This window comes from Polypterus senegalus, chromosome 18 (genome assembly GCF_016835505.1).
Source record: "Polypterus senegalus isolate Bchr_013 chromosome 18, ASM1683550v1, whole genome shotgun sequence".
Taxonomy (NCBI): Eukaryota; Metazoa; Chordata; class Cladistia; order Polypteriformes; family Polypteridae; genus Polypterus; species Polypterus senegalus.
The window spans coordinates 46878169-46904489 of NC_053171.1; the positions used below are offsets into that span (position 1 = coordinate 46878169).

The 26321-nt window shown below is 37.3% G+C and overlaps 1 protein-coding gene across 1 annotated transcript in view; it reads left to right on the forward strand.

Moving 5' to 3' along the window:
* The window catches only part of LOC120518951 (prostaglandin D2 receptor-like), a 38750-nt gene extending 14246 nt beyond the window's left edge, over positions 1-24504 (forward strand). The window contains exon 2 of the mRNA XM_039741987.1: positions 23937-24504. Within this exon, the coding sequence (XP_039597921.1) occupies positions 23937-24209 (273 nt within the window). The 3' untranslated portion in view covers positions 24210-24504. The remainder of the gene's footprint in view (positions 1-23936) is intronic.
* Positions 24505-26321: the final 1817 nt, after the last annotated feature.

Here is a 26321-nt window from a genome sequence, read left to right on the forward strand (position 1 = left end):
AGAGCAAAGATTTATACAAATTAGTGTTTGTATAAAAGTAGCAGAGTCAGATTTGTTAAGAAATTGACATACAGTATATTCTACAGCTTTAATTGCTCTATAGAGCTGTTCAGCTTCATAGTTATCACTGTGTGGTGATATTAACATGGTACTTTGTTTACTTACACATATTTATTTACTGAATTCATGTTTCAAAGCCACTTATAGTTTCATTGGGTATGGATCATGGAAGATGAGTTTATCCTGTTTTGTCAGGTTCAAATGCATTGCAGGACATATTATAAAATAGTTCCAAGAAAAAAGGCAAACCAGAATATAAAACAACAGTAAAAAGAACAATGAGTACCAGAAAAATGTCCTCCATACCAACTATGTACCTAAGCATGAAGAGATTTATTCTTGCACATACATAGTAAATGTACTAAATGTCATTATTCCTCCACAGTTTTTTTCTTGTAGCGAACACCATGTAGATCCAAGCTCTTTTTTGATCCCTGGTTCCAGAGCAAAGGCAATATTAAATCCATGTTTTTTTTATGTTTATCTATACATGTGGGCCTGTGCCACATTTGCCAGTTTAATTAGGTATACATGCATCATGTTGAATAAATCTCAATTAAAATGGTATGCCCTAAATGCATATGTCCATTTTTGTGAATTTCTGAGCCAGCTTACTGTGTAGTTGGGCCCAATGTACAGTATCTGAACTAAATGTGTCACTAATCATGTTGGGACTAGTATGTACACAAATGGGCACAGAAGAATTGATCATCAGCTGTGCCCCTACAACCACAGACTAGCCACATGATTAATTACCCAAATGCCACAAGAAATATAAGGTAGGTAAAATAAAGCCAAAACATAGGCAAATGAATCTGGCATATACATCAAAGCCCAAGCTGAAGAGGTAGTTCAGAATTTCAACTTAGTAAGCACCCCTATTTATATTGTTCTACCATAGATAAAGATAGATAAAAAAAGTTCCTAGTCATGAGAAGCAATTACCATTTTCAATGCACGTGTTACTGAACAGTATTATGACCTTCTCCATTGGTTAAGTTAGATAAGGTCAGGTAGACTTTTGTTATCCCAGGGAAGGGTTTGTTTCCCACAAAAGAGTACAAAACATAGGACACTGTTACACAGTTACAAGGAATAAGCCAGGAAACAACTTATTACAGCTATTGATATAATCAGTAGCTTTTCCTCAAATAAGAATATATAATACTATAATTAGATTTCCTCAAATAAGAACAAATAACTCTAACAGTACCCAATAAGATCACCTCTGACTTCGGAGTCACTCTATTTTTCTACAGTGAAATGTAAAGTTATTTGTATCTTAAATTAAACATCACGCCCCCACCCTTTCCACTGTCCACTCTTCTTAGGTAGTAAAGTCCAGGAATACTACATTTCATAATAGTACTTACCCATAATCTCTGAGAAGCCCTCATTTAACATCTTCATTTCTTCAATATTTCTAACAGTAATTTTATTCATTTGGATGTTTGGGTGCAGATAGGAAATAATTTTAGCTGTTGTCCATATCCTGTGTGCTTGGATTGTTAAGGGATTTGCATGAATATCACAAAATCCATCAGATTTTCTTCACCCTTTTTTGTCAGTCCCATCTTAAAAACAGCTGTAGATTATTGTGGTATCATTGGGTGCAAGGCCGTAGACTGGGCACCAGATATGGTGGAGGTATGTGGAACAGTGAAGTACCAAATGTTCTAATCTTGTCAGACATTAAAATAGAAAATTTTTAAAAGGTTTTCACATCTGAAGAAGGGGACAACTTCCCGGCATTAACAGGGACTACTAAGGAGGTAATTAGAGATTTGAAAAATGTAGAGGGAGAAGTACTGCTTAGCTTATCCTTGAGTGCTTAAGAAGGTTTAGGAGTACACATTCAAACACTTGATGTATATTTTTTCAATTGTTACTGTACAGTGAGGGAGACTGCAAAAGAGTGGATGATAGCAAATATTATACTGTTATATAAAAAACAGTATTTTTGGCTAGTAACCTTAAAGTGCATCATAGGTAAATTAGTGGTGAGAATTATTAAGGAAAAGAGCAACACATTAGAAGAACAAGACAAATAACAATAGATACATGGGATAAATTAACAAGTAGTGTGATAAAGAGTAAGTACTATTATTACAATTATATTATGATGTTATTTTTGAGAATCTAGGTGAAAAGGATGGGTGAGTTTTCTGGAACTAAATGGTCTGTTCTTGACAAAATGCTTCTAATTTTCTAAATTTCTAATGTGCAAACTTTCCCATTCAGTCACTATTGCAGGAGTCATACCAAGTTTCTTGAAGCTGTTAGGCAGCATTGCTAAGAACTGATCCATTATACCACCATCATTAACAGTGAATAATCATGGTGACCTCTGAATGCTTGTAGTGTAATTTCAACTTTTTAAGAATGATTTGCATGTTCATTAGTTGCTTAAACAATCAAGTGACTTTGATAGAAACTCAATATCAGTAGTTATTTATCATGGGGTCTGGTCACTTGCCCAATGTATTGCGACTGATGGTAATTGTTATTTGTGGGTACACAATTAAGGTGTTTCTGGATGATCTATGGAGAGCAGAAGGCACTGATGTAGGGGCTATGACGACCTATTGCACAATTCACACTTTCCCAAGGTGCTGTTCCTCTGGGCTTTCTGGGTATTTTTCCCCACTGATACGTGAAGCTTTTTGAAAAGCTTCACACTGTTGCGGCATCTGCAGAATAATTATCTGGCCTTGAAATTATAAGTAATTCAGTTTTTATCAAGTTTACTCAGTTACTTAAATAAATGCTGGCCATTTTTGAATGCATTTTAATTGTGCTGTAACAAATGCCTAAGTATCCATGAGACACTGTGACCCAGATTTGCCTCATAATTGCCTTTTAAATGACAAATACTGTATGATGTATAGCACTTTACCAGAGGTAGTGAGATTAAAGAACATGTACACCTAATCACATATACATTTCATCATTCTTATTTCTTGTGTTGGTTTTAATGTACATAGTACTATTGCTTATAGGTACCACCATTTTTTGTCACAAGTTATATATAGATATATAGCATCACCCTTAAGAGACAGTCTTCAGTCCTGATGTAACACAATGTCATAAGATCTTACATTTCCACAGCATAATTTCAGTTATGTACCAGATACTAGAACTGAAGTATCTACATTAAATTAACCATTAAAACATACAGAAAATATACTGTTATTCTGGAATAGTCCTGTACAATATGGATATGAAATTCCTTGGAAGAAATAGCTTTTATAAGCACAAATTACACGATCATGCATACTGTACGTAAAATAGATTTTGGGTTCTTTGGAGGGAAGCTTAGACAATTCTGTTAATGTTTTATTTGCAGTAGCAGTGATCTGTGATTTCAGTGACATCATCTATAAACATCTACTTAAATTCAGAAAGTATAAATGGCAAATTTTGTATTAAATAAACATAAATATTGTTTAACATAAACTTCTTTAAAAACTGTATGTTTGAACAGCAAGGTTACATTTAAAAATGAATGCTTATTTAATCAAGGTAAAGGTAAGGATGTAAATGGGAAAAGGGTGACATGGTGACTTTTGTTGTCATCTTGCCACTGGGATATCTTCTATTTTGGGTTAGTAGGTTCTACACTTTGTATTTTTCTTCAGCAGTTTTAAAAATACCCGTTAAAGCCATCCTATGTATGTAAATCCTATATAGGGTTATTTTTTACATTTTTTCTGTGTAAATGACAAATCTTGTTAATAACATCATGTCTTCAGGAAACTAAATCAATGAGGAAAGTAAAGTTCAATTAATCTGTCTTTTTTATACAGCATTTTCAATGGGGAAATCCAACCTAAAAACTTGCATGCATACATCATGTCTGTGGATGCATATGTGTAAATATTTGGCTTGCTCTGGATTGCACAATGTGCAGGAGGTCCTTAGTTCCACATCTAAAGGCACAGGCACTTTTCAGTCAAACAGTAGATTTCTATTTACTCTCAGCAACATGTCACACATGTGCAAAGCAGTGTTTTGTCTCTGATACTGTAATTACCACCAATTACCACCATTAAAGCCTTATAACTTGTGAGTAGTAAACTTGTGTGTGGGTTAGTGATATTGTATAAAAATAAATAGTCTGAAGTCTAATCTAATCTAACTTGCCTTATTAATATCCTGTCTTCTGTTCTAACATTTCACTTTTTGAATGCCTTACTGTCTTATTCATTGAATGAATGAAAGACAATGTTAGCCCTCCTTTATATGTTTGTTGGCAGCAAAACGTAAATTTTACCCACACAAAACAGCAATATTTGTAAAAAGAAAAGTTTACACCAGGCATTCCTATACACGGTTCCTGATGTGTCTTGTCTCTTCTGGCCACTATCAAATGATATTTATATATTTAATGATATATTTAATAGCTGTTCATGCTTGCAATTAAGAATTTCACCTTATTCTGTAGATGTGACAATTCTACTACAACTACCACTACTTCTGCTAGTACTACTAATATTGACAGAACAGACAGATTTTCCTGATATAAAACCTGATATGAATACAACTTTCACATTCAAATAGGATCTTATAATCCCCAATATTTAAATAAAGGTGTTAGGAAAAACTAGTCTAGGTTGATTAAATACACTCCCTTCAATATTTCAATAAAGTACCTTTTATTTTGACAACATTGGTGAAAGAGTCTCTATCAACTTCCATATATAAATTCAGATTTGTCATGTTTTTGCAACATACACAGTACCTGTTGTGCAACTTTTCATATTCAGTATAGTTAGGCCTGAGAATTTCCTTTATTAATATTGTTTAGAAAAGTGTGGATATATATGGGATAGTAGTTATTATAGTGTGTTCCTTTGAGCATGGGAAAGGTGCTATACAAATAAACTATTATTATTATTATTATTATTATTATTATTATTATTATTATTATTATTATTATTATATACTAAGTTCCCTAAAATATTTAGGCATTTCAGTTTAATCATATTTCTGTGTATGTAGGTAATAACACTCTTACACATTAAGTTGTCTTTATGTATCAGTGTCTGGGCAAGACAGAAAGAAGAGGGGTGTTCATTGAGGTATATTTAATAGTGTATACAGTTTTCAAGGATGGGCTTTTTTGCATATAAATATATGTTATGACCTTCTTAGCCAGTTAAAGCAGAGTTCCAACATCAAAAGATAATTTTGCACTCATTTGACACAATTAGCACTACTGCCTCAAACCTCTAAAATCTTAAGTTGAATACTCTGTTCTGTGTATTGTATTGTATTGACCCCCTTCTTTTTGACACCCACTGCACACCCAACCTACCTGGAAAGGCGTCTGTCTCTTAACTGCCTTTCCCAAAGTTTCTTCTATTTTATCCCTACAAGGGGTTTTTCCTTGTCTTCTTAGAGAGTCAAGGCTGGGGGGCTGTTAAGAGGCAGGACCTGTTAAAGCCCATTGCAGCACTTCTTGTGTGATTCTGGGCTATATAAAAATAAATTGTATTGTATTGTATTGTAATACTGAGTCTGATCTGATTCTGAAGGGTGATATGTGATGGTGATGGGTAATTTATTTAATTGTAAAGTGATTTTGATAAATATCTACAAACCCAATGTGGAATACAGAGACTATATTCAAAATGTATTTTCATTGATTCCTAAACATGAACACTCACAAAATTATAATAGCCGGAGACTTTAATTGTGTTTTAAATCCAGACCTGGATAGGTCTTCAGCTACAGAGGCCACAACATCTAATACTGCAAAAATAATCACACAGTTTTAAAAAGATCATAAGTCATCAGACACATGGAGATTACTAAATCCATACTTAGGAGCATATTCCTTCTCACCAGTACATCATTGTTGCTCAAGAATTGATTATTTATTTATAGATAACAATTTCTTACCCGTAATCAAATCTTGCAAATATGATGCTATTTTTATGTCCAACCATACCCCTTTAATCATGGAGCTCACATCACTATGCTCCTGTGGTATAGCAGGTCCACAGCCCTCTCAGCAAGGACAAGTTTTATTTTTTAAATAAATATTCACCCCGCTCGCGGCTTAACGAGGGGGCATGGTGGCTGTAGCGAGCCGCAGGGCGATCTGTGATGTGGGCGTTTCTCACCTAGTGCACAGGAGAGAAAGAGAGAGAGAGCGCCGGTACGGAAGAGCCAGCGAGCAAGAGAAGGCTCGCATGGGAGAAAGCAGGCAGCTGAGAAGAGAGCCCACGAGCGGAGTGTTTGGCCAACATTCAGTGGGGCTGAAGGTAACGGTCTCTCCAACTGAGTGATTAAGTAGCTGGAGTGACCGGTAGAGGAGTCGACTTGGCCATCGATAGGAGTGGGAGTCGATGAGGCTTTGGGCTGGTGTAGTCCCGGCGTGAGTGCCTTGGGAAAATTGTCCAAGTCTTGGTCCAGTTGGGAGCCCGACCTAGCCAAGGAGTGGAGGGCTACCGGACCTGAGTGAAGGGCAGCTGTTCCTGCAGGTAGGCGACTCACCTGTTGAGCAGCCCAAATGGGTGTAGCAGGGGAGCCGCCATGGTAGCTGAAGACACCGAGCTTTTAGTGTTTGAAAAGACTGCTTCCTGCTGAACGTTTTAACCTCGTTTTAAAGGATTGTTTTTGCATTTTTTTTAACCTCCACATTTCTTTTAAGGATTATTTATTTAATGAAGATTTAACTTTGGATGCTGCACTTATTTAATATGAACTTTGTTGTAATAAAAGCACTTATGCACTTTTTCACATCATCCCCTTGCTCTATTGCTGTTGTTGCCTCACTGTCTAGCTCCCCTCGGTTATATCTATCGACAGTGTTGGGTTCAAGGGCTCCCGAACAGCCGATGGAAGCATGGAGCTGAACCCGCATCGTCACAGCCCCACAAACTCATCTCATAGCTGGCGTCTTAAATCCCTGTTATTAGCTTACGAGAACTGCACAGAAATTATATCCAAGCGAATTGATTTTTTTTTTTAGAGACAAATGCATCCTCAGAAGTTTCTGCAGGAATACTCTGGGAAACTTTGAAGGCATTTATAAGAGGACAGATTATGCCATGTCTCCAAATGAGGCACTTTTTAGGAAAAGAGAGGCTTTTGGAATCAGAGCTCAATGTTTTTACAACAAAGAAACAGAACAACTCATTTTTAAATCACAACATCATTAATATGAACACGGAGAGAAGGCTAATAAGATCTTAGCTCAACAAATCCATAAGCAGGAAGTTCACAATGAAATATCAGTAATCACCAACACAGACAGAGCTAGAGTCATTGGCCATAAAGAATAATGCACACATTTAGAGACTACTAGAGTCCTTATATTCTACTCAGTTTAAAGAATACAAGACAATATCTAATGTGTTTTTTGATACATTACGGATACCACAGCTACATACTCTTGGTGCAGAGGAACTGGATAAACCTCTGACACTATCAGAATTACTAGCCACTATAAGCTCACTTCAAAGTGGGAAAGCACCAAGACCTGATGGCTACCCTGCTGAATTTTATAAAAAAATTTCAATCAGCCATTTTATTAGCAACTTTTGTAGAAGCTAGACACAATACAATTCTACCTCAAGCTTTTTGCCAAGCATTAATTACCATTTTTCATAACAAACATAAGGACTTATTACAATGTGCATCATACAGACCAATCTCACTTTTGAATAATGATGTTAAGATACTCTCGAAAATCCTAGCTAGAAGGATTGAGAAAGTGCTCCGTTTAGTAATATCACAAGATCAAACTGGATTTATTAAAGGTAGACATTTAGCTCCCAATCTTCGATGACTATTTAATGTAATATATTTACCCATAAAGTCCAACACCGCAGAGATCTTACTATCTTTGGATGCAGAAAAAACATTTGATATGGGTGAATGGGATTACCTATTCAACACTTTACATACATTTGGGTTTGGCCCTAACATATGTGCATTGATCAAACACTGTATACCAATCCAGAAGCTTCAGTTTGTATTAACAACACTATCTCAGACTGCTTCATATTAGAACACCGTACTAGACAAGGTTGCCCCAGGTCACCACTGCTATTTGCAATCACCATTGAGCCATTGGCTATTCACTTTTAAAATGCATCCAAGATAAAAGGGATTTTCAGAAAAGGACTTGAACAGAAAATGCTGTATCAGTATATGCAGATGATATGTTACTGTATATATCAGACCCACAAAATTAAGTGCCTCCAGCTGTTACTATACTAGCAGAATTTCAAAAGATATCTGGACTCAAAATTAATTTGAACTAAAGTGTGCTTTTTCCAATGAATTCTCCAGCAAACAGCATTAGACTGGACACCTTCCCTTTTATCATTGCAGATCAGTTTAAATATCTAGCAGTAAACATCACAAGTAAATACAAACCTTTTTTTCAACAAAACGTTGTTGGCATAGACAAAATTAAACAAGACGTGCATAGATGGTCTACCCTTCATCTTACTTTAGCAGGGATAATTAACACTATCAAGATGAATAACCTCCCTAAGCTTCTGTCTCTATTTCAAAATATCCTCATACACATCCATCCATTATCCAACCCGCTATATCCTAACACAGGGTTACAAGGGTCTGCCGGAGCCAATCCCAGCCAGCACAGGGCAGGAAACAAACCCTGGGTAGGGCGCCAGCCCACTGCAGGGCGTACATACACAGCACACACTAGGGACAATCAAAGATCGCCAATGCACCTAACCTGCATGTCTTTGGACTGTGGGAGGAAACCGGAGCACCCAGAGGAAACCCACACAGACACAGGGACATGCAAACTCCACGCAGGGAGGACCCGGGAAACGAACCTGGGTCTCCTAACTGCGAAGCAGCAGCGCTACCCACTGCGCCACCTCATACACATGAACAAATAATTTTTTAAGAAATTAGATTCAATAATAACCTAATTTATTTGGAATTTGAAATATTCACACATCCATAGGGCAACCCAACAATAACCTAAATCAGAAGTTGGAATGGCTCTACCTAATTTTCACTTTTATTACTGGGCAGCAAATATACAAGCAATAAAAACCTGAACATTGATACAAATAGATTAACACACACTAGCTTGATCTGCAACAGAAATGAAATCCTACAGTATTTCTTTGTATTCCTTGCTTTGTACACTATTAACTCCAAGGTATCGTCAATTTACTAACAACCCAATTGTCCTTCATTCACTCAGAATATGGAACCAATATAGGTAGCACTTCATGTTAGAGAAAATTTTATCTGTGGCACCTCTACATGATAACCACCTTTATCCGCTCTCTCAAACTTACACAATTTTTAATGTTGGGAAACGTATGGGATTAAATCATTTAGAGATTTGTATGTAAATAATGTCATTGTATTCTATGAACAATTACACTCTAAATTAAATTTTCCATCAACACATTTTTTTCACTATGTCCAATTTTGCTAAACAAAATCTGCCCAATTTTCATCATCTCCCACCTATTTCCATTCCAGAAGAGATATTGATCAGTCTTGAAGATGCAGACAGCATTTCTATAACATATACAACCATTTTAAAGTCACTTCTTTCTACAGATCCCAAAGTACAGTGGAAAAAGGATCTCTTACTCAACATTTCAGAAAAGGAGTGGTAGGTAGCCATCCACAGAATTCACTCTAGCTCCATATGCATGAAGCATTCAATTATTCAACTAAACATTTTTTAATCAAGCACATCTGTCTCGCTTTAAATTGTCCAAAATTATTCCAGGGCAAGATCCAACCTGTGAACATTGCAATCAAGCTCCAGCTTCACTAGACCACGTTTTGGGCCTGAATCAAATTAACATCGTTCTGGACAAAATTTGTTAAATGCCTATCAGCCTTAGTGTCACTTTCACCCCTAATCCATTAAAAACTCTGTTTGATGTACTCCCAGATCGATTTAAAGTGGATAAAGACAAACTGTAGTTACTACTACTTCACTATTAGCACTTATCTTGCTCAACTGGAAGAATCCTAACCCACCTCTGTTAAGTCAGTGGGTAACTGATGTTATATACTATTTGAAATTGGAAAACATCAAATTCTTTCTTAGATGATCTATACAAAACTTTATTTAAAACCTAGTAGGATCTAATCAATAATATTTTAGAATAAGCACTTATACTGGGGAGAAAGACTACTTTCCCTCTATGCTAATCTCAAAAGTTTTACTCTGCCTGTTGGTCTTTCTCTCTTTTTCATGGGTGAGGGTTGAATTGAATTTAGTTTTATTAAGTTTGACTTGATTGTGTGTAATATTACATGCTTTAAATAAATTCAGTAAAAGTTAAAAAAAAATTCTGAGTCTGGTGACTGTTGACTTGTATTTTGCTCCATGTTCATGCAGGTTTTCTTCAGCTATAATATTCCTCTTATACATCAAAGATCTGCAACCTAAGAAAAGTGGTTATTATTATTTCTTATTATTAGACACTTTTTCCCAAGACAAGTTACAACATTTCAGATTCAATTGGTTGCATTTCTTTTGTTTTTTCCAATTGAAGCCTGAAGCAGATGAAGAGGCTCTCATGGTCACACTGTGTCAGTAGGATCAAATTCATGCCAGCTCCTTCCTTGTACACAATTGGTTATGGATCTATCATGGCCTTGTAATGCAAAATGAGGTATCTGACAATGGATGGATAAACATATGCATCCTGATGTTCTAAACCTAACCAGTGTTGATCAGATCAAACCTTATATACATATGTCTTTTTGAGCAATCTGATGAGATTTCTGGTCTGTAATTAATAAATGATCAGGAACATGTTCTTCCTACCTACTTATTTAACCAACATAACTGGAAAGGTCAAGATGAAGATGTTTTGTGCACCATAAGCAGTGTATATAGTGTATATATAATTCACTAAGGCAAGACAACCATGAAAAGCACGCCGAAAGGGGCGTGGATTCACTAAGCCGACAAGTGAGACACCTATGGCGCACACAGGAAGGAACCACGCCCACCAACTCCAAGACCATTGGATACGACGACAACTCGCAGGGCCACGCCCACCAACTCGGACGCGACGACACAGAAAAAATGGCGTCATTTATGTTCGTCTGTCGTAGAGGCCACATGCAGTGCAGATCAGGTTAATGTCATGTACCTCTGAGCTACGTTGACTGTTCATGTTTCTCGCGGCGGTGAATCGCCATATGCAGCGTGTGAATCGGTTTGCGAGGGGTATCCCATGGGATCTTTAAAACAATCCTTTAAAACTGAGGTTAAAACACAATGAAGGAATCAGTCTTTTAAAACCAATAAGCCCTGTGCCTCTGTTTCATTACCGTCTCACGTGCTTCACCAATGCAGGCCCTGCAACAGTCGAGACACTCTGTCAGCAGCTGACCTTCTCTGTGCCTGACCGGTTCACACAGAGGCAGCGCAAGAGAAAGCCGCGCCAGAGACAGACAGAGGCACACACACAGGCAGCTGGTGGGCGGCTCTCCGTGAGTTTCTCTTGCGAGCGGACACATGAGCAGGCGGTGTGTATGCTTCGAGAACGAGGCTGGACACGGCTTGCGACCGGGCACATGAGCAGGCAGTGTGTATACTTCGAGTGCGAGGGTGGACGCGACTGGACCATCTAGGAAAAATTATGTTCCGGATGTGATTCGCTTTATGCAGTGTGTAAAACAGTTTGTTTGTCACAAATGTGAATAGCTGTATGTGGCGTGTAGAACAGTTTGCGAGGGGTGTCCCTGTGTCTTTCCAGAAGTGTTCAACCATCAATAAATAATTATGCGCCATTTGTTATGCCGTGGGTTCTCCAGAGTTCCATCTTTTCATTCACTTACTGTTGTATTCTCACACTAACCTGTTTTAGAAAACCGTGTCTTTCCAGAAGTGTATACCATTCAATAAATAATTATCCATGAGATTGAGCGTGTGTCTAGGCGTGGGTAAACTGTTGAACCCCATTCAGGCTGCAAACCGTGGAATTGCCACTAAGTGCGACTCATACGCTCCCACTGTTTTCGTCCCTAACCTTTGTACACACCCCCCTCCCACACGTTGACTGTGAATTTCCCCTTGGGATTAATAAAGTATCTATCTATCTATCTATCTATCTATCTATCTATCTATCTATATATCTATCTATCTATCTATCTATCTAATAGAGGCATGTTTCTCGCGGAGGTGAATCGCCATATGCAGCGTGTAAAACTGTTTGCGAGGGGTATCCCATGGGATCATTAAAACATTCCTTTACAACTGAGGTTAAAACACAATGAAGTGAGCAGTCTTTAAAAAACGAGTTTTCGGTTACGCACGACTGCGTGCAGCATAGCAAAGTGTTGTACACGCTACATACAGCAATTCGTATCCGTGACAAACATGCGTCTTCTTAGATGCTCCTGCACTTTGTACACACCCCCACCTCGCTACGTCGCACAGACGATTGTGTGTTGGTTCGTTCCGTGCATTGTTACAATGTTGCTTTTCTTGCTGATTTATTACATTACCGATTTTGCAAATGTTAAATTTTCTCCCTGTGCTTAAAAATTATTAAAAAACCGGCCTGATTATGCGGCGTATGGTACGCCGTGGGTTGGCTAGTAGTTTATATTCTGTATATGAACAGTAGCCCACAGTTAGCACTGCTGTACAGATCCAGAGTCCTAAAGCCTCTTGAGCAGAAAGTTTTGGATAACCCACCCCACGCTCCCCCACACTTCCTGCTCTCATAAAATCCCCAGAAAAGGAAGGTAAAACAGAATTAACACCTCTTTTGGAGCTGCCTATGTTGGACTGGAAAACCACTGAACCAAGGTAAACAAAATTCCAAACAATTATGCAGAAAATTTTGCCATTTTTGATCACATTGGCAACTGGCTAGAATACAATGCAGTAAGGTATGGCATTTCTATAAAATTTCAAAAACTTCTGTAAAATATACTGTATGTTGGCTAGCAAACTATACTAATGCACATAAACTACAGCTCTCCAGATAATAAAGGAAATATCATCTTTGTCTTCAGCAGCCAGCCTTGTCCATTTAAATGCATGCCTGAACATTTCCATATCCTCAGTTGTCGTCTGTATAAGAAAATGTCTCTAGACTAATAATAACGAGCCTTCTAAAGCCATGCAAGTCAAAGGTTATTGTACCGGCTCTTTAGGAAAGGGTTTATCTTATTAATAAATGATACGATTTGAATGATTATCTATTCCATTTTTCATTCTTTTACAAATTTGCCATTTTGTACATTGGAAAATGTCTGTTTTTTTATAATAGCTATTTTTTTTCAAGCTTTCCTATGAATCTGGTGTCAAAAGGAAAATGTATTAAAAGTTTTGTCATCTTAAACTCAGAATACTTTAGCAGCAGCATCAACTAGAGCGCTTGAAAGTAATTTGTTTCAACTATATCCTCAGATAAACGAAAAAACAAAACAAGATCTCCATTTTGTAATTTATTATCTGTTGTGATTTGTTGGTAAAGTTTTTTGACATCATATATTGGCCCACTTAATATATGTGTTTGTTTCCTTTGATTTTGCTTGTAGAAGACTATAGTTATTGAGGATTTTAAAGCTCACCATATTGGACATGTTTCCTGGTTTCTTTATGGTTTGTATTCGTTTACCAAACATTCATTGTTCTGTAATACAAGATTATTTCTATGACAAATGAGACATTATGATGTTTTAATGGTAGTTTTACAACAGGTAATTTGTTTATTTGTTGCTAAATTACAGCTTGCCAATCAGTTATAACCCAGGCCCATCCACTTTGAATTACCAGCAATGCCTTGACTGTTTGTTTTAAATTACTCATAACTGTTTATTTGTCATATTTTCTCAATCTATCTTGATAAGTATTTTGTTATGTTTGGGTCCTAGGGTGACCCTGTGCTGCCTTTTATACTTTTTATTATGTAGACATTAACAAAATCCCAACAAACCCCATAACTCTTTCCACAATGTCAGGTACTGTAGTTCAGCACTTCCCCCCTTCATTTTGCATCTGTACCCCCTAGGCATTTAAATACAGTATAGGAACATCCAGGATGTTTTATATGTTTTATAGAGAATATGCCAAAGAAATGCAATCTTCAACTGAGTGTAGGCAAAATAATAATAAGACTTGGGTAATAATCAGTTCATCTTGCTTAAACTCTCAGTTGGCTCACTGTTTGATTGATCTTTGGTCCAGCCTGGTCTGACATGGCTCTTAAAGACAGTTCCTGTCACATGTCGGGGACCAAAGGGGTATCGTGGTATAGAGACACCCGCCTGAATATGTGACCAATCTTAATCTGCCACATCCAGGAATAAGCAACTCCCTACCAGTTCTTGTTTTAGCCCAACTCATTCCTATTCCATCCAGCTAGATTGCCCAGCATCTCTATAGTGCCCTATTCAGAGACTTTTCCTGCCTTGCTCCCTATATTTGCTGGTGTGGGCTCCAACCCCCCAAGACTCTGCTCAAGACTAAGCAGGATTAGAAAATGATATAGTATTGTAACTATAAATTTAAGAAGTTTGAACAGAAACCCTTCAAAAAGTTAGTAAGAGGCAGAGGGCAAGGAGACAATAAGCAAAGTATCAAAGGATCTATCTGCAGAACATGGAGCCGGCAACATCCACAGCCCATGTCCTGGCACAGTTCTTTTACCTTTAGCTGTAACAATTTCCTGCAACAGCCTTTGAAGGTTACATTTGGTGATGGAGAAACAATATTCTCACAACAGTAATTGTTTAAGAACACTTTCTGAGACCAATATCAAATTTAGCTTTGTATGGCTTTTTACGTTTGCTCAGAATGCACTAATTCCCATAGAATTCAGATGAAATAACTTTAGAAATGCACTTTTTAGTGGTATGTATAAATAACAGGATGCCCTTAGCTAACCACCCACTTCCTCCAAGTGCGTTACGTTGTTCCATTTTATGACCAAAATATGGTTGCATTATGAAAGTTTCTACATTCAGTTGTCAGATCCTTTGTGAGTGACCCCTAAAACACATCACATCAGATCAAACTGCCTTGTGTACTTCTGTGCTACTACATACTGTAGATATTTGGGATACTCTCTATCTATATATGTGACTTTTGTACAACTGCATACACTGTATATTTCTTGTGTTTTCCTTTGCTGTGAAACATTTGTTTATGTTTTTATATTGCTTTTTGTTATTCGGCTCTCAAATACAACACTTAATGGAATTGACAAACTTCCCAGAATTTTCAGCCTTTGTAAAATCTTTGAAATCTGAAATGCTATATTAACAAGTCTAAAAAATCTGGAGTATCACATTTCAAAAGTGCCTTTTTTCAAGTTGGATTTTGTTTAAATTTCACATTCACTGTTTATATCGGAAATAAATTTTACTATTTGTTTCAGCAATACAGCACAGATACAACACCTTTCCAAACAGCATTTATAAAAAAAAAAAAAAACAACTGCTGGGGTACACATCACACCAGAAGTGTGGAAAAGTGTGCTGGCTGCTGCTGTGTCACTTCAATCAGGCAGAAATGTACTTGTCTGTCTTTACTGTTATTGATTCCATTTAACTTACTGGTAGGGATGGAGCTCAGCATTGGTAGCAGTATTTACTGGGAGCACAGACATGTGAGAGAACATCTGCCTTGACTCTGATGTGCAATACTATTAGATTAAAAGTTGCTTGGGTGGTGGATGAAATCCTAAAATGGAGGACTAGGAGAAGAGTAAATTTGAGTCTTCTGGGGCTAGTAAGCACAAGTAAGAAGGAATCCACTCAGCCTTAGCTAGATTGTGCGGACCACAACCTCCAGGATTGCATTTGTTAAAGTGAATGTAAGAAAGGCCACAGTTGTTTACTTCTGGTGGTGGACAAATGCATCTAACCTAAGTGACACACAGCAGTTGGGCACTGGGATAATATGTGCATGCTACGCTAAAATAATTACCAGGTTTCAAATTAAAGATAGTTACCATTAAATTGTGAGGAAGCACAGTTAAATACAGTCCCACCATGTCACCACAGAGTGTTAATTTATTTCTGTGAAAATACTGAAGGAGATGTCAATCTGTTAAATGTCCACTTTGTTTGCATTTGAGTACTGAAATTCCCACGATTGCTTAATAACTTTCATATGGATACATTTCTTTTTATGGAAGTCAGCCACGTGATTCAGAATGATTAGAACTGAACCTTATTTTTATGCCACAGTAAAATTATCTGTCTTGCTATCTCTCTGTTTTATGATGCATTCCTATCTGTTACTTTACTCCTTTTTTAAACTCCTCATTGAAATCTTTTCTTTAATGGGAACACACATTCACAATGTCTGAGATTTAGTTTTTACTTTTAAGCAAATTCGTTCACTTGACAAATGAATATGATTTGTGACTAATTTCATCAAATAGAAAATGCTTAGCTACAATGATTTAAAATCAGAAACACACAATAATCACAAAACAGTGTTGAATATATAGTTTTGCCTGTTTATGTTCCCTTAAAGTTGCATGGCTGCTGGGTAGCACACCTGTTTCTCAACCATTTCCTGAATTAAAAAACAATATTTTCAAACATACCTAATCTAATTTAGATTTATGTGAGGCCAAAGGTAATCTTGATAGCACTGGATAATAGGGAAGAAAACAGCTGTGAACAGAGACCGCTTCATCTCAGGACCCACTCACACACCCTCTGTCATACTCACACAGGTGCCAGTCTGAAGTTGCCAGTTAATCTAACCAACATACAGTATGTTAGAGGAGACACAAGGAAAACTTGAATGCCCAGGGGAAAAACCCACACAGAAATAGACAGGTCTGCCCAACAGCTATAAAGAGCTGAGTTCAGATCTCAGCCTGAGCACAGTTTGTTTCAAGTGTGTATGTGTTCCTTGTGTTCAAGTGAGTGTAGTTTGAGTATTTCAGCTTCTTCCCTGATACACCAAACATTTGTGTTGGGCTTGGGCTGGCCAACCATTCGCATACTATGAGCCAAGAAAAAGCCATATTACAGAAAAGAGCCACACCGTTAAGTTATTTATGCACACAGGGCACGCACCACCATTAAGTCGAATTAGACATTTGCCTAGAGCACAGATCATAGGAGGGGGAAACACCCAGCTGCATGGGTTAGTCACCAAACAGTCGGTTGGTGCACTAATAAGCTTGGCCTAGGGCACAAAATAACTTAACACCGGCACTGTATGCTTGGACACACACACACACACTACATTCACTCCCACACGCACACGCAGCCACACACACACACCCACACACTCTCAGTTTCCAGTAACTTGTAATGAAGAAACAGTATTTACATGGTGAAGAGTTTTTTCTCTTCTTACCCTGCAACTACGTGCTTCTGACTTGGTGTGACTCTTCTTAAAATCTGGCTTGTAGGTACCTGAAGCAAATATTTCATCAACAGATCTGTGATTTGGTTTTACATGTTTCACAGTAGAAAAAACAAATTCACAAAAATAAGTTGAACCTAACATTGACAATTATTTCTGTGTTGGGATATTTTTCTGTTGACACGGTCTTCCAAAATTCCAAGGTGGCTTCCCTAGTAATAAATTTTAGTCTGTCATCCTCAAAATGTTCACTTATCTCTGAGGTGCTGCTTCATCTCAGATCAAACATTAATTCAGCTGTGGCCATTTCGACTGTAGGTCATGGAATCTGTCCTAAAACATCAGATAGAGATTTTTGAGCTGTGTAACATACTATGCAGTCTTCCCACTTAGGGTCTCAGCTGCTTGTCCACTTATGTTTAATAAAGAGAAAACAGCCGAAGTTTGTTGATAAAAGCAAATAGTATTTGCACCAGATCAAGAAGCATCTGTAGCTTCCTTTGAAGATCCAGGTTCAGTCCACCAAAAAGGTGGAATCTAAAATCCATTAAGGCTCATTAGTGCGTGTGCTTCTCATCTGCTTTAGTGTGTCCAAAAATAAAAAAAATAATTAAACTATACCTTTTGAAGGCCACCTCACGGAGCAGTGAAGTGGCAGATCTCTTTTGAAAGGTCCGCAATTACATTTTTGAATTGTCTGCAAATGAGAGCATACAGTATGTGCGAATAAAATTGACAATCTACAATACAGGAGTTATGACATAGTCTAAATTCAGTTTTTTAGATGCCAGGTGCTCTTGAGGAATGACGCAGAGTAAAGTCCAAAATTCTGGAAACTTCTTGTCAGCTTTTCAAAGATCTGAAGTTAGACAGAGCTTAGTCTGTACCTATTGCTGTGTTTATAACGTCAAATTTGCTTTATTCGAAACACTCATTAGTTTATCTTTTAAATGTATGCCGTTGAGTCTTACCTTTTTGTAAAACCATACCAAGTAGTTTCTTCTTTTATTACACACTCTTCTAACACAAATATTAGAAATATTGCCAACCCTCACTTGACTTGAATATGACAAGACTCATCCAGAGCAAGGCTGAAATGCTGGCATTTCTCAAGATCAGAAAACATTGTCTTTCCATTGCACTGTTTATATCAGATATTCTCTGTTCAACTGTGTTCCAATACAGTTTGAGATTTGATACCATTTACAGTTTGATACCATTTACTGTTAACAACATTACTACATTACCAACACACTTTTTCACAAATTCAACTTTGGTTTTTGGCGAGGCCAATGATCCATGCCAGTTGACATGAAGCAAGTGTTACACTCTTAGAGTGCTTGGTAAACCTTTGAAACAACCAGTTCTGCCTGACTGACTGTCATTTCAAATTATGTTGTTTGCGTTTGCGAAGTTTAATACATATGGGAAATTTCCAGTCAACATTAGCATGAAGTGAGGTGAAAGGGTGTTGGAGGATTGAAGCATTACAATAGGACAATGAAATGTGGCATATCGAGATTAATGTTTATCTATTATGGTAGCCAAAAAAATATATATCCTCCCACTCTGTTAAAATTGAACAGAGTTCATCTTTGTATTTGTGCTTAGCTTTACACTTTCCAAATCAGCCACAACATTTTAAGTCACTGGTTGAGCATGACTGGGAAAAGAGTCCGTGGTGAATCACAATGGCAGCAGACTTTTGTTACCTTTTCTCCTGAGATCGGTGCTAATATTTGATCACCGTTTTAAACATATAATGAAAGCTTCAAACATGCCAAGAAAATTATGATTGAAAATAAAATAAAAAGACAACAGGATGCTAAATGACTTGTAAGCCTTGGTTTGGGCACTTATGCATTAGGTTAACTAGTGACACTAAACCTGCCCAGTACTAGTAAAATGAAATACATGCCTGAGAGTGAATCTAATCCTGGGTTGACTGCTGCTTTCCTTGTGGTTTCATAAAATCAGTGAATGAAAATAGTGTTAAGAGTTATGCTACTAATAAATATTTTAAAGTATTTTATACATAAGAATATACCTTACATTATTATTAGTATAGTAGATTTATATTTATTAATGTATGTAGACTTTATAGGGTTTATAGGGTGATTATTATGACATCACCCTTACTCTCACCAGGCAAAGCAAATGGAAAGGTGAGATGCGATTATTGTGATGTATACAGAGTATGCTAAAATTATTTTTTGCATGTGCTAGTCAACATTCGATACATTAACACTCTTTTTTTAATGACATCCACTACTTTAGTCTCTCTTTCTATCTAAGTGAGTAGTGCCACACATGGATTTCTCCATGGTTTATTGTGTACCTCTCAATTGTTGTCTATTGTTTATTTTCAGATTTAGTGTTTCTTTTCATGTATTATATTAGAGAGAAGACTGTCATGAGGGTGATATAATTTAAATACTTTTGAAACTAGTTATTGCTCAAGCATATTTATGACTCTGTTAAAATGTTGCTCTGGGTTATGTAATTTGCATGAGATCTGGTTGTTTCCTATTGCACAAAAGTACTTTGCAATAACATGCACCTCCACCGAGTGCAAAGGTACTCTATCTGTGACATCAGAAGCATAAATTTAGTTGGACAGGTAGAACTTATGAACTCCTCTAGAAATAGCACAACGTTTAAAAAGCATGAGCAACACTTTCTCTTACTAACGTGGTGGAATATGGGTGGCTGAGATGAAATGACATGAACAGGCCCATGCTCACCAAGAGCCAGGCTGAGAGGGAGGGATGTATTTGGAAAGTTTAACCTAATGTATTCCACTTTAGAAAAGATACCTCAAATTTCCTTGATTTCCCTTCTTGTTTTTGTCAGCTATAATGTTTTAGTTCATTAGTTTGTTCTCCTTATTCTCCCAAACCCCTGCAACATTTTGGCTGCTTCTAATCACTAAGCTTTCATTTTGAAGTTCATATTATATTCCATCTATATAAGTTCATATATTATTCCATCTGCTCCAAAACTGAAGATCCATTGCTCAGTTGATACTTATAATCGTTTTACTGCAGGCTATTTAAGTTGATACACTGAGTAGTTCTACCCCTTCATATCTGAGATTTAATATTATTCTTCATCTTATCAAGCAATTATTATTTGAGATTATATATCTACTAATCATTTCCTGTTTTTTTAAAGTATATAATCAAATTAATTTTAATGCATTCTGTGTGCTTTCCTGTCGATGTCTGGTTTTGTTGACTTAATTATGAACATTATGTTGCTTTCAGCAAATACTACAAATCTGTCTCCTCTTTCAGTTCTTGTGTCATATCCAAAATTCCTTAATGCATTATCGGCTTCCAGTTTGCATCCATTCTTAGCACCGAAGTCTCCTATTATCCATATGAATTGTTATCTGCTTTCCCACAAAAGACTGCATATGTCTGTAAACTCTTCATCTTCATGTGTAGATCAGTGGTCTCTACTTTGGGGCAAGCTGGGCACTACCCCCTATTCACAGCAGATGGCGCTGTTTTGCAAAATTTACATAAATAGTAATCTTGTCTCAGTAATTGAATGCTTTGGATTGCGCTGCACCTTCATTGTCAGCAGACAAAAGGCCAGAATTTTCATGCCAAAATGTATATAGTGGTAGATGTGGAGAACTATACCTAGATTACTTCAATATTTTTAATACTATGTCTGTTAATCTTTCTGAAATTCTCTTGATGTCCGAGATGTTGTTTATCAAGTTTTTGCTGATTAAATATCCTAGCCCTTATTTCCCTCTTGCTTCCCTTCCTTTAAAATACAACATGCTTCCTAAGTTTAGTTCCAACTAATTTTCCTTTTACCTTCAAACTTCTGATAAACCATTTATATCCTGATGGTTATTTACTTCTTCTTCCAGACTTATTAACCTGTCCTCACTTGCATGATTTCTGCTGTACACAGTCCCAAAATTCAGAAGTATTTCCTTTTTTAAGACTTGGCAGCTTGCTGTCCCAGCCCGGAAATACTTATCACTCTGTTTTCTTGCATATCTGACTGCTGGCATTTCCAGGTGCAGCCTGATCTCCAAGAAATAAATGCCATTTCTTTTTTTGTCTATTGTGCAAAAAATTGTGTAATTGCAGACATTAACCCACTATGCTGTCTGTGAATGTGGGTTGATGAGTTTCCAGCAACCCCCAACATGTGGAGAAGAGACATGGGAGATAAGCTGCCTACTCTGGGTTAGACAGTGGTTGATTGATTAATCAATTGGAGACTTTTGTCAGATCCCTGCCCTTCAACCTGCTCAGCAAGGGTCCCTACCAGTACCAAAGATAACACTGGCATAGCTATCACGGTTAGTGATGCATGCAAGCTCCACCACCAGTCTCAAGGTCCTGTACTCTCTAGAGCAGGGGCGTCCAACTCCAGTCCTGGTGGGCCACAGTGGCTGCAGATTTTTATTCTTACCATCTTCTTAATTAGTGAGCAGTTTTTACTAGTGATTAAATAGTTTTGCCTTAGTTAGGACACAGTGCCGCAGCGACAGCGAGTTGCTGGCGCTCCATTCACGGATTGTTCCTGGTTCACGCTGTATTCTTGCAGGTGCTGATGCGACACTGGAAGGACAGATGGATAGAATAATTAAACACGTACTATGAAGATGTTTCAATGTTCCTTAAAAGTTTTGAAGAATTGCCGTTCTAAGCTTACAGATGGCTTTACATCTATTACAGAACTGATTGTGTGGCGATTGGGTATTTGGAGAAAGAAAAGTAAGGACAGGAATTGGGGTTTAGTACATTTAAAAGAGACAGTACTGCTACAATAGAGTATTTCATCGAAGGTTGCGCATGGCACAGCAAGCATCTGGCGTGAGACCTGAACAATCACTGTGCCACCGTATTCCCATGTTTAATAACATGCTTTAACTCCTATCATCATGAAAATGATATCACATATACATCTCAGTATTTTAATTATTCAGAGAGCTGTAATATTACGAATGTAATGGATTCTGTGTCCTGTTGGATGAAGAGAATGTCTGGAAGCACTAGTGATTCACATACATAGAGCACATAGAAGATCAAATACAAAACAAAGCATTTAACATGCTACTTTAGTTACGATGGGATTTGAGAAACTAGTAAATTAAATGATTTTAAGATGAAGTTTATGATGTTCTACTTTAATGACAAAATAAACTATGTGATTAAAGTGGAAATTTTGAGATTAAAGTTGACATTTCGTGCTTTTTTTCCCACTGTGTGCCTTTTTTTTCCTCTGTACCCTAATAAGCTTTCATATGACACTCAGACGGTGGGCAACGACTTGCCTTTTCACGGCAACTTTGATATCTGACAACATCTTTTTTATTTCGGGCACTGTGCGACTTTGTGAACTTGAGCTTTCAAGTTTCTCCGACACGCTATGTCACTCGATCAACTTCCTTTTGTTGTTTATACCACTGTTTAAACCAACAAAAAGTACATTTTTCCTTGCCTCCACTTGGTATTCGCTGAAATTCTATTTTCCCTCGTGCTTTTGCCATTGTCTTTTCACAGAACACTGAACTTAAAGGTTATTTATATTGATTTGCATATTCAAAGAGACGTAATTCTGGGAGGAGTTGGGGTGGGGCAGCAGGCACGTGCACGTGCTTTAATTTTCACGCTGATTGGGATTTATGTTGCGGAAGAATGTGGAAGCTGGCGTTCGCACAGATTTATGCATCTGGATTTTTTTGTGCGTAAGCACATTTCCACTTTTGTGCTTACGTCATGTTATAGTGCGAATTCTACGCACAGAGTTATGCATGAGGCCCCAGGACCGGAGATTGACACCCCTACTCTAGAGGGATTTACAATACAATCTACCAATAGTATAGATATATCCATCCATCATTCCCTTCATTTGTTTCTAAAGTTGATTTCTTCATTACAAACTTGCTTGGCAAACCAGAGCCACATCCTATCTGGTTGGACTGGGCACTAAGAAGAAATCAAGACTGAATGTGAGGCCAACCTCTCTCAGGCCACAGCCATATTGTTAGTCACACCAGTCATTCACCAACAACATTTAATGCCTCACATTTAGGGTGAAGAAGAAACCAGAATACCCAAGGAAAGCCCATATACACACAAGAACAATATACACAGACAATGACTGGGTTTAAATTTAAACTAAGGCTCCAGGACCCAGAGGGCAGCAGCTCTGACTACTGCATCACCATGATATTCAATATAGGAACATGCTGAACTTTTATTCAGTTCAGGGATCACAAATCACTCCAACAGCTTATGATTGTGAGTAGTAATACTTGTCTCCTATTTTACCAAAAACTAGCCATTACCAGACTATTTTAATCAAGTAATCAGTTAAATCAAACGTGTAAAATCTTATGCCTAAAGTATATTCTGTTATGTGACTGTCAAAAGATACTTAAAAAAAAAAAAAACAGCTAGCTTATAGCATCTCAGAGATACATGGCTGTTGCATGTATAGATTGCATTAGAAGGAGAGTCTGTCATATGTTAGTCACTAATATTTATTTTTTGTTTTTGGGCTCTGACAGGTGCGGGCATACATTGGAGCATTTGCTCCAGATGGAAACGAAGAAAAAGACTTGGTTGCTCTGCGTTTTCACTCTATAAACTCTATAGTTGACCCCTGGGTATTCATCATCTTCAGAACTTCTCCATTCAGAGCACTTTTACGCAGACTCTATAACAAGTTGATCCATAAGAAGGCTGCTGTCTCAGCTCGGAACACAATAAATGTGCTATCATACGGCGACAATTCAATTGTGGACCAGCCGCCCAGCAGTGAAACAGACAGAGTGACTTAGTGTCATGGGAAAGACTATCAGAAACACAGGGTGCTTCATCACATGTAGATGTTTCTGACTTCTGGAGCTTCAGCCTGAAAACATGTGAATATGTTAGTGGGTATAGTCTACTTTTTCCAGTTTCATTAGTTGCTAAATTGCACAGAACTATCAAGTACTTAAGAATACTGTTACTCTCCCTGGTAACCTTGTAAAATATATGATAACCTCAAATTTAATGGAAAAAACAACCCAAATCGGATTTTATTTATCCCAATGTAGTGTTTGATGGAGATCATACATAAAAAAAAAAAAAGTTTAACAACAAACATTCACTTTAAATTCATTATCATCCCAATTACATGTGGCCAGAATTAGTTTAGTTTCATTTAGCTTTCCCAGTGCTAGAATTTAATGTCATTCAAGGCAGAAATTAGAGGAAACAAAAGGGATTGCTTTATGAATCAATATCCCTAACCTTGTAGTTTTTTTTGGCATAAAATGAATGAAATACCAGTCCAATCCATTCAATCTTAAACCTCAGCTGATCATAAAAATTGAAATCTGTCTTGTATAAGAAAGAAATATCTGACATCAACCAACTAAAATGTGACAAACCTTTGTGTTTCCAATTCATGACTGAGGCCATTGACATTCTAAATGATGAAGTTTAATGAATGATTATAGATTAGAGTCTACAGTTACAGTTACAGTTATCCAGGGCTTTTTTAAATGTCTACATTTATATTTTTATCCTTTTTAGTTGTGTTTCTAGTTTCCATAGAACGCCATATTTAAGCAATCAGTGAAATTTCGAAATTCTTTTGTGAGTAATAATGAGAGAAGCTGAGAATAAGAAGTTTCAAAAAAGTCTGAAAACTTCTAGAAATGCCTAAGTGGCTAGTATCACTGTAGCATTAATATCAAATTCCATTGCTCTCCATGAGAACTAACAACAAAAACACTTTTTAAAAATATATATCAATACACTCCTTCAATGATGTTTTATGAATGCTAACCTAACTGAATGGCTCATTTATAGCAGTACACATCCAATTAAGCATACCAACTAATATGTTACCTTTTATGTTACCTTTTATGTATCATCGCAAAAGATTCTCCAGTTCTACCTGGTGGCACCAACCTGTACTACACTCTGAAAGAGCAGCCAGTCAGTCATCATCAAACCCATTATATCCTAACACAGGGTCACGGGGGCCTGCTGGAGCCAGACCCAACCAGCACAGAGTGCAAGGCAGGAAAAAATCCCAGGCATGGCACCAAGCCCACCACAGGGCACACACATGCGCTAGGGACAATTTAGGATCGCCAATACACCTAACATGCATGTCTTTGGACTGTGGGAATACCTGGAGGAAACCCACGCAGACACAGGGAGAACATGCAGACTCTATGCAGGGAGGACCCGGGAAGCGAACCCAGGTCTCCTTACTGCAAGACAGCAGAGCTACCCACTGCACCACCCCTGAGAGAAGAGCACACATTTTAAATTTGGTTCTTCAATTTAATATTCATACTGTTTACCACAGTGGTCAAGGTAAAATAGGAGTTTCACAAAAATGACTATGGACCACCAGAGATGTATTTTTAACAGTGGAAACTGTTGACTGGAGTTTGTTTTTTCATCAAGCGCCAACTGGAAGAACAATATCTTATTTTTACCCTTGGTTTATATTAATCAAATTTAAATTTGATTTGCATTATGATGATCAATAACATAGCAGAAAGCCATGTTTATGGTGCTTCAGTAAATCTGCAGTAGGAACCATGATTATAAGTTTTCTACTGTTTACTGGTGATCTCTAAATATCTATACCATGTGATCCTTCATGGGAACACCTTAAAGTTGATCAGCTTCTATATCAAACATTGATTTATACAAAAGTTATGCTAAATATGCCACTATTTCTTCATCCCCACCAGTTGTCATCTGTTAATTCCAGTGAGCAACCAGGTCATAATGTGGTTCACCTAACTCAGAACTATAGCAAACCCCACCTGCCCATGTCTTTTTTTGGAGTCTTTCTAATACGATAATCTTACACAGATCCTCTTAAAAAGCAACAGATACAAGTCTTACTTATTTTCTTTCCTTGTATCCACAGCTCTTAA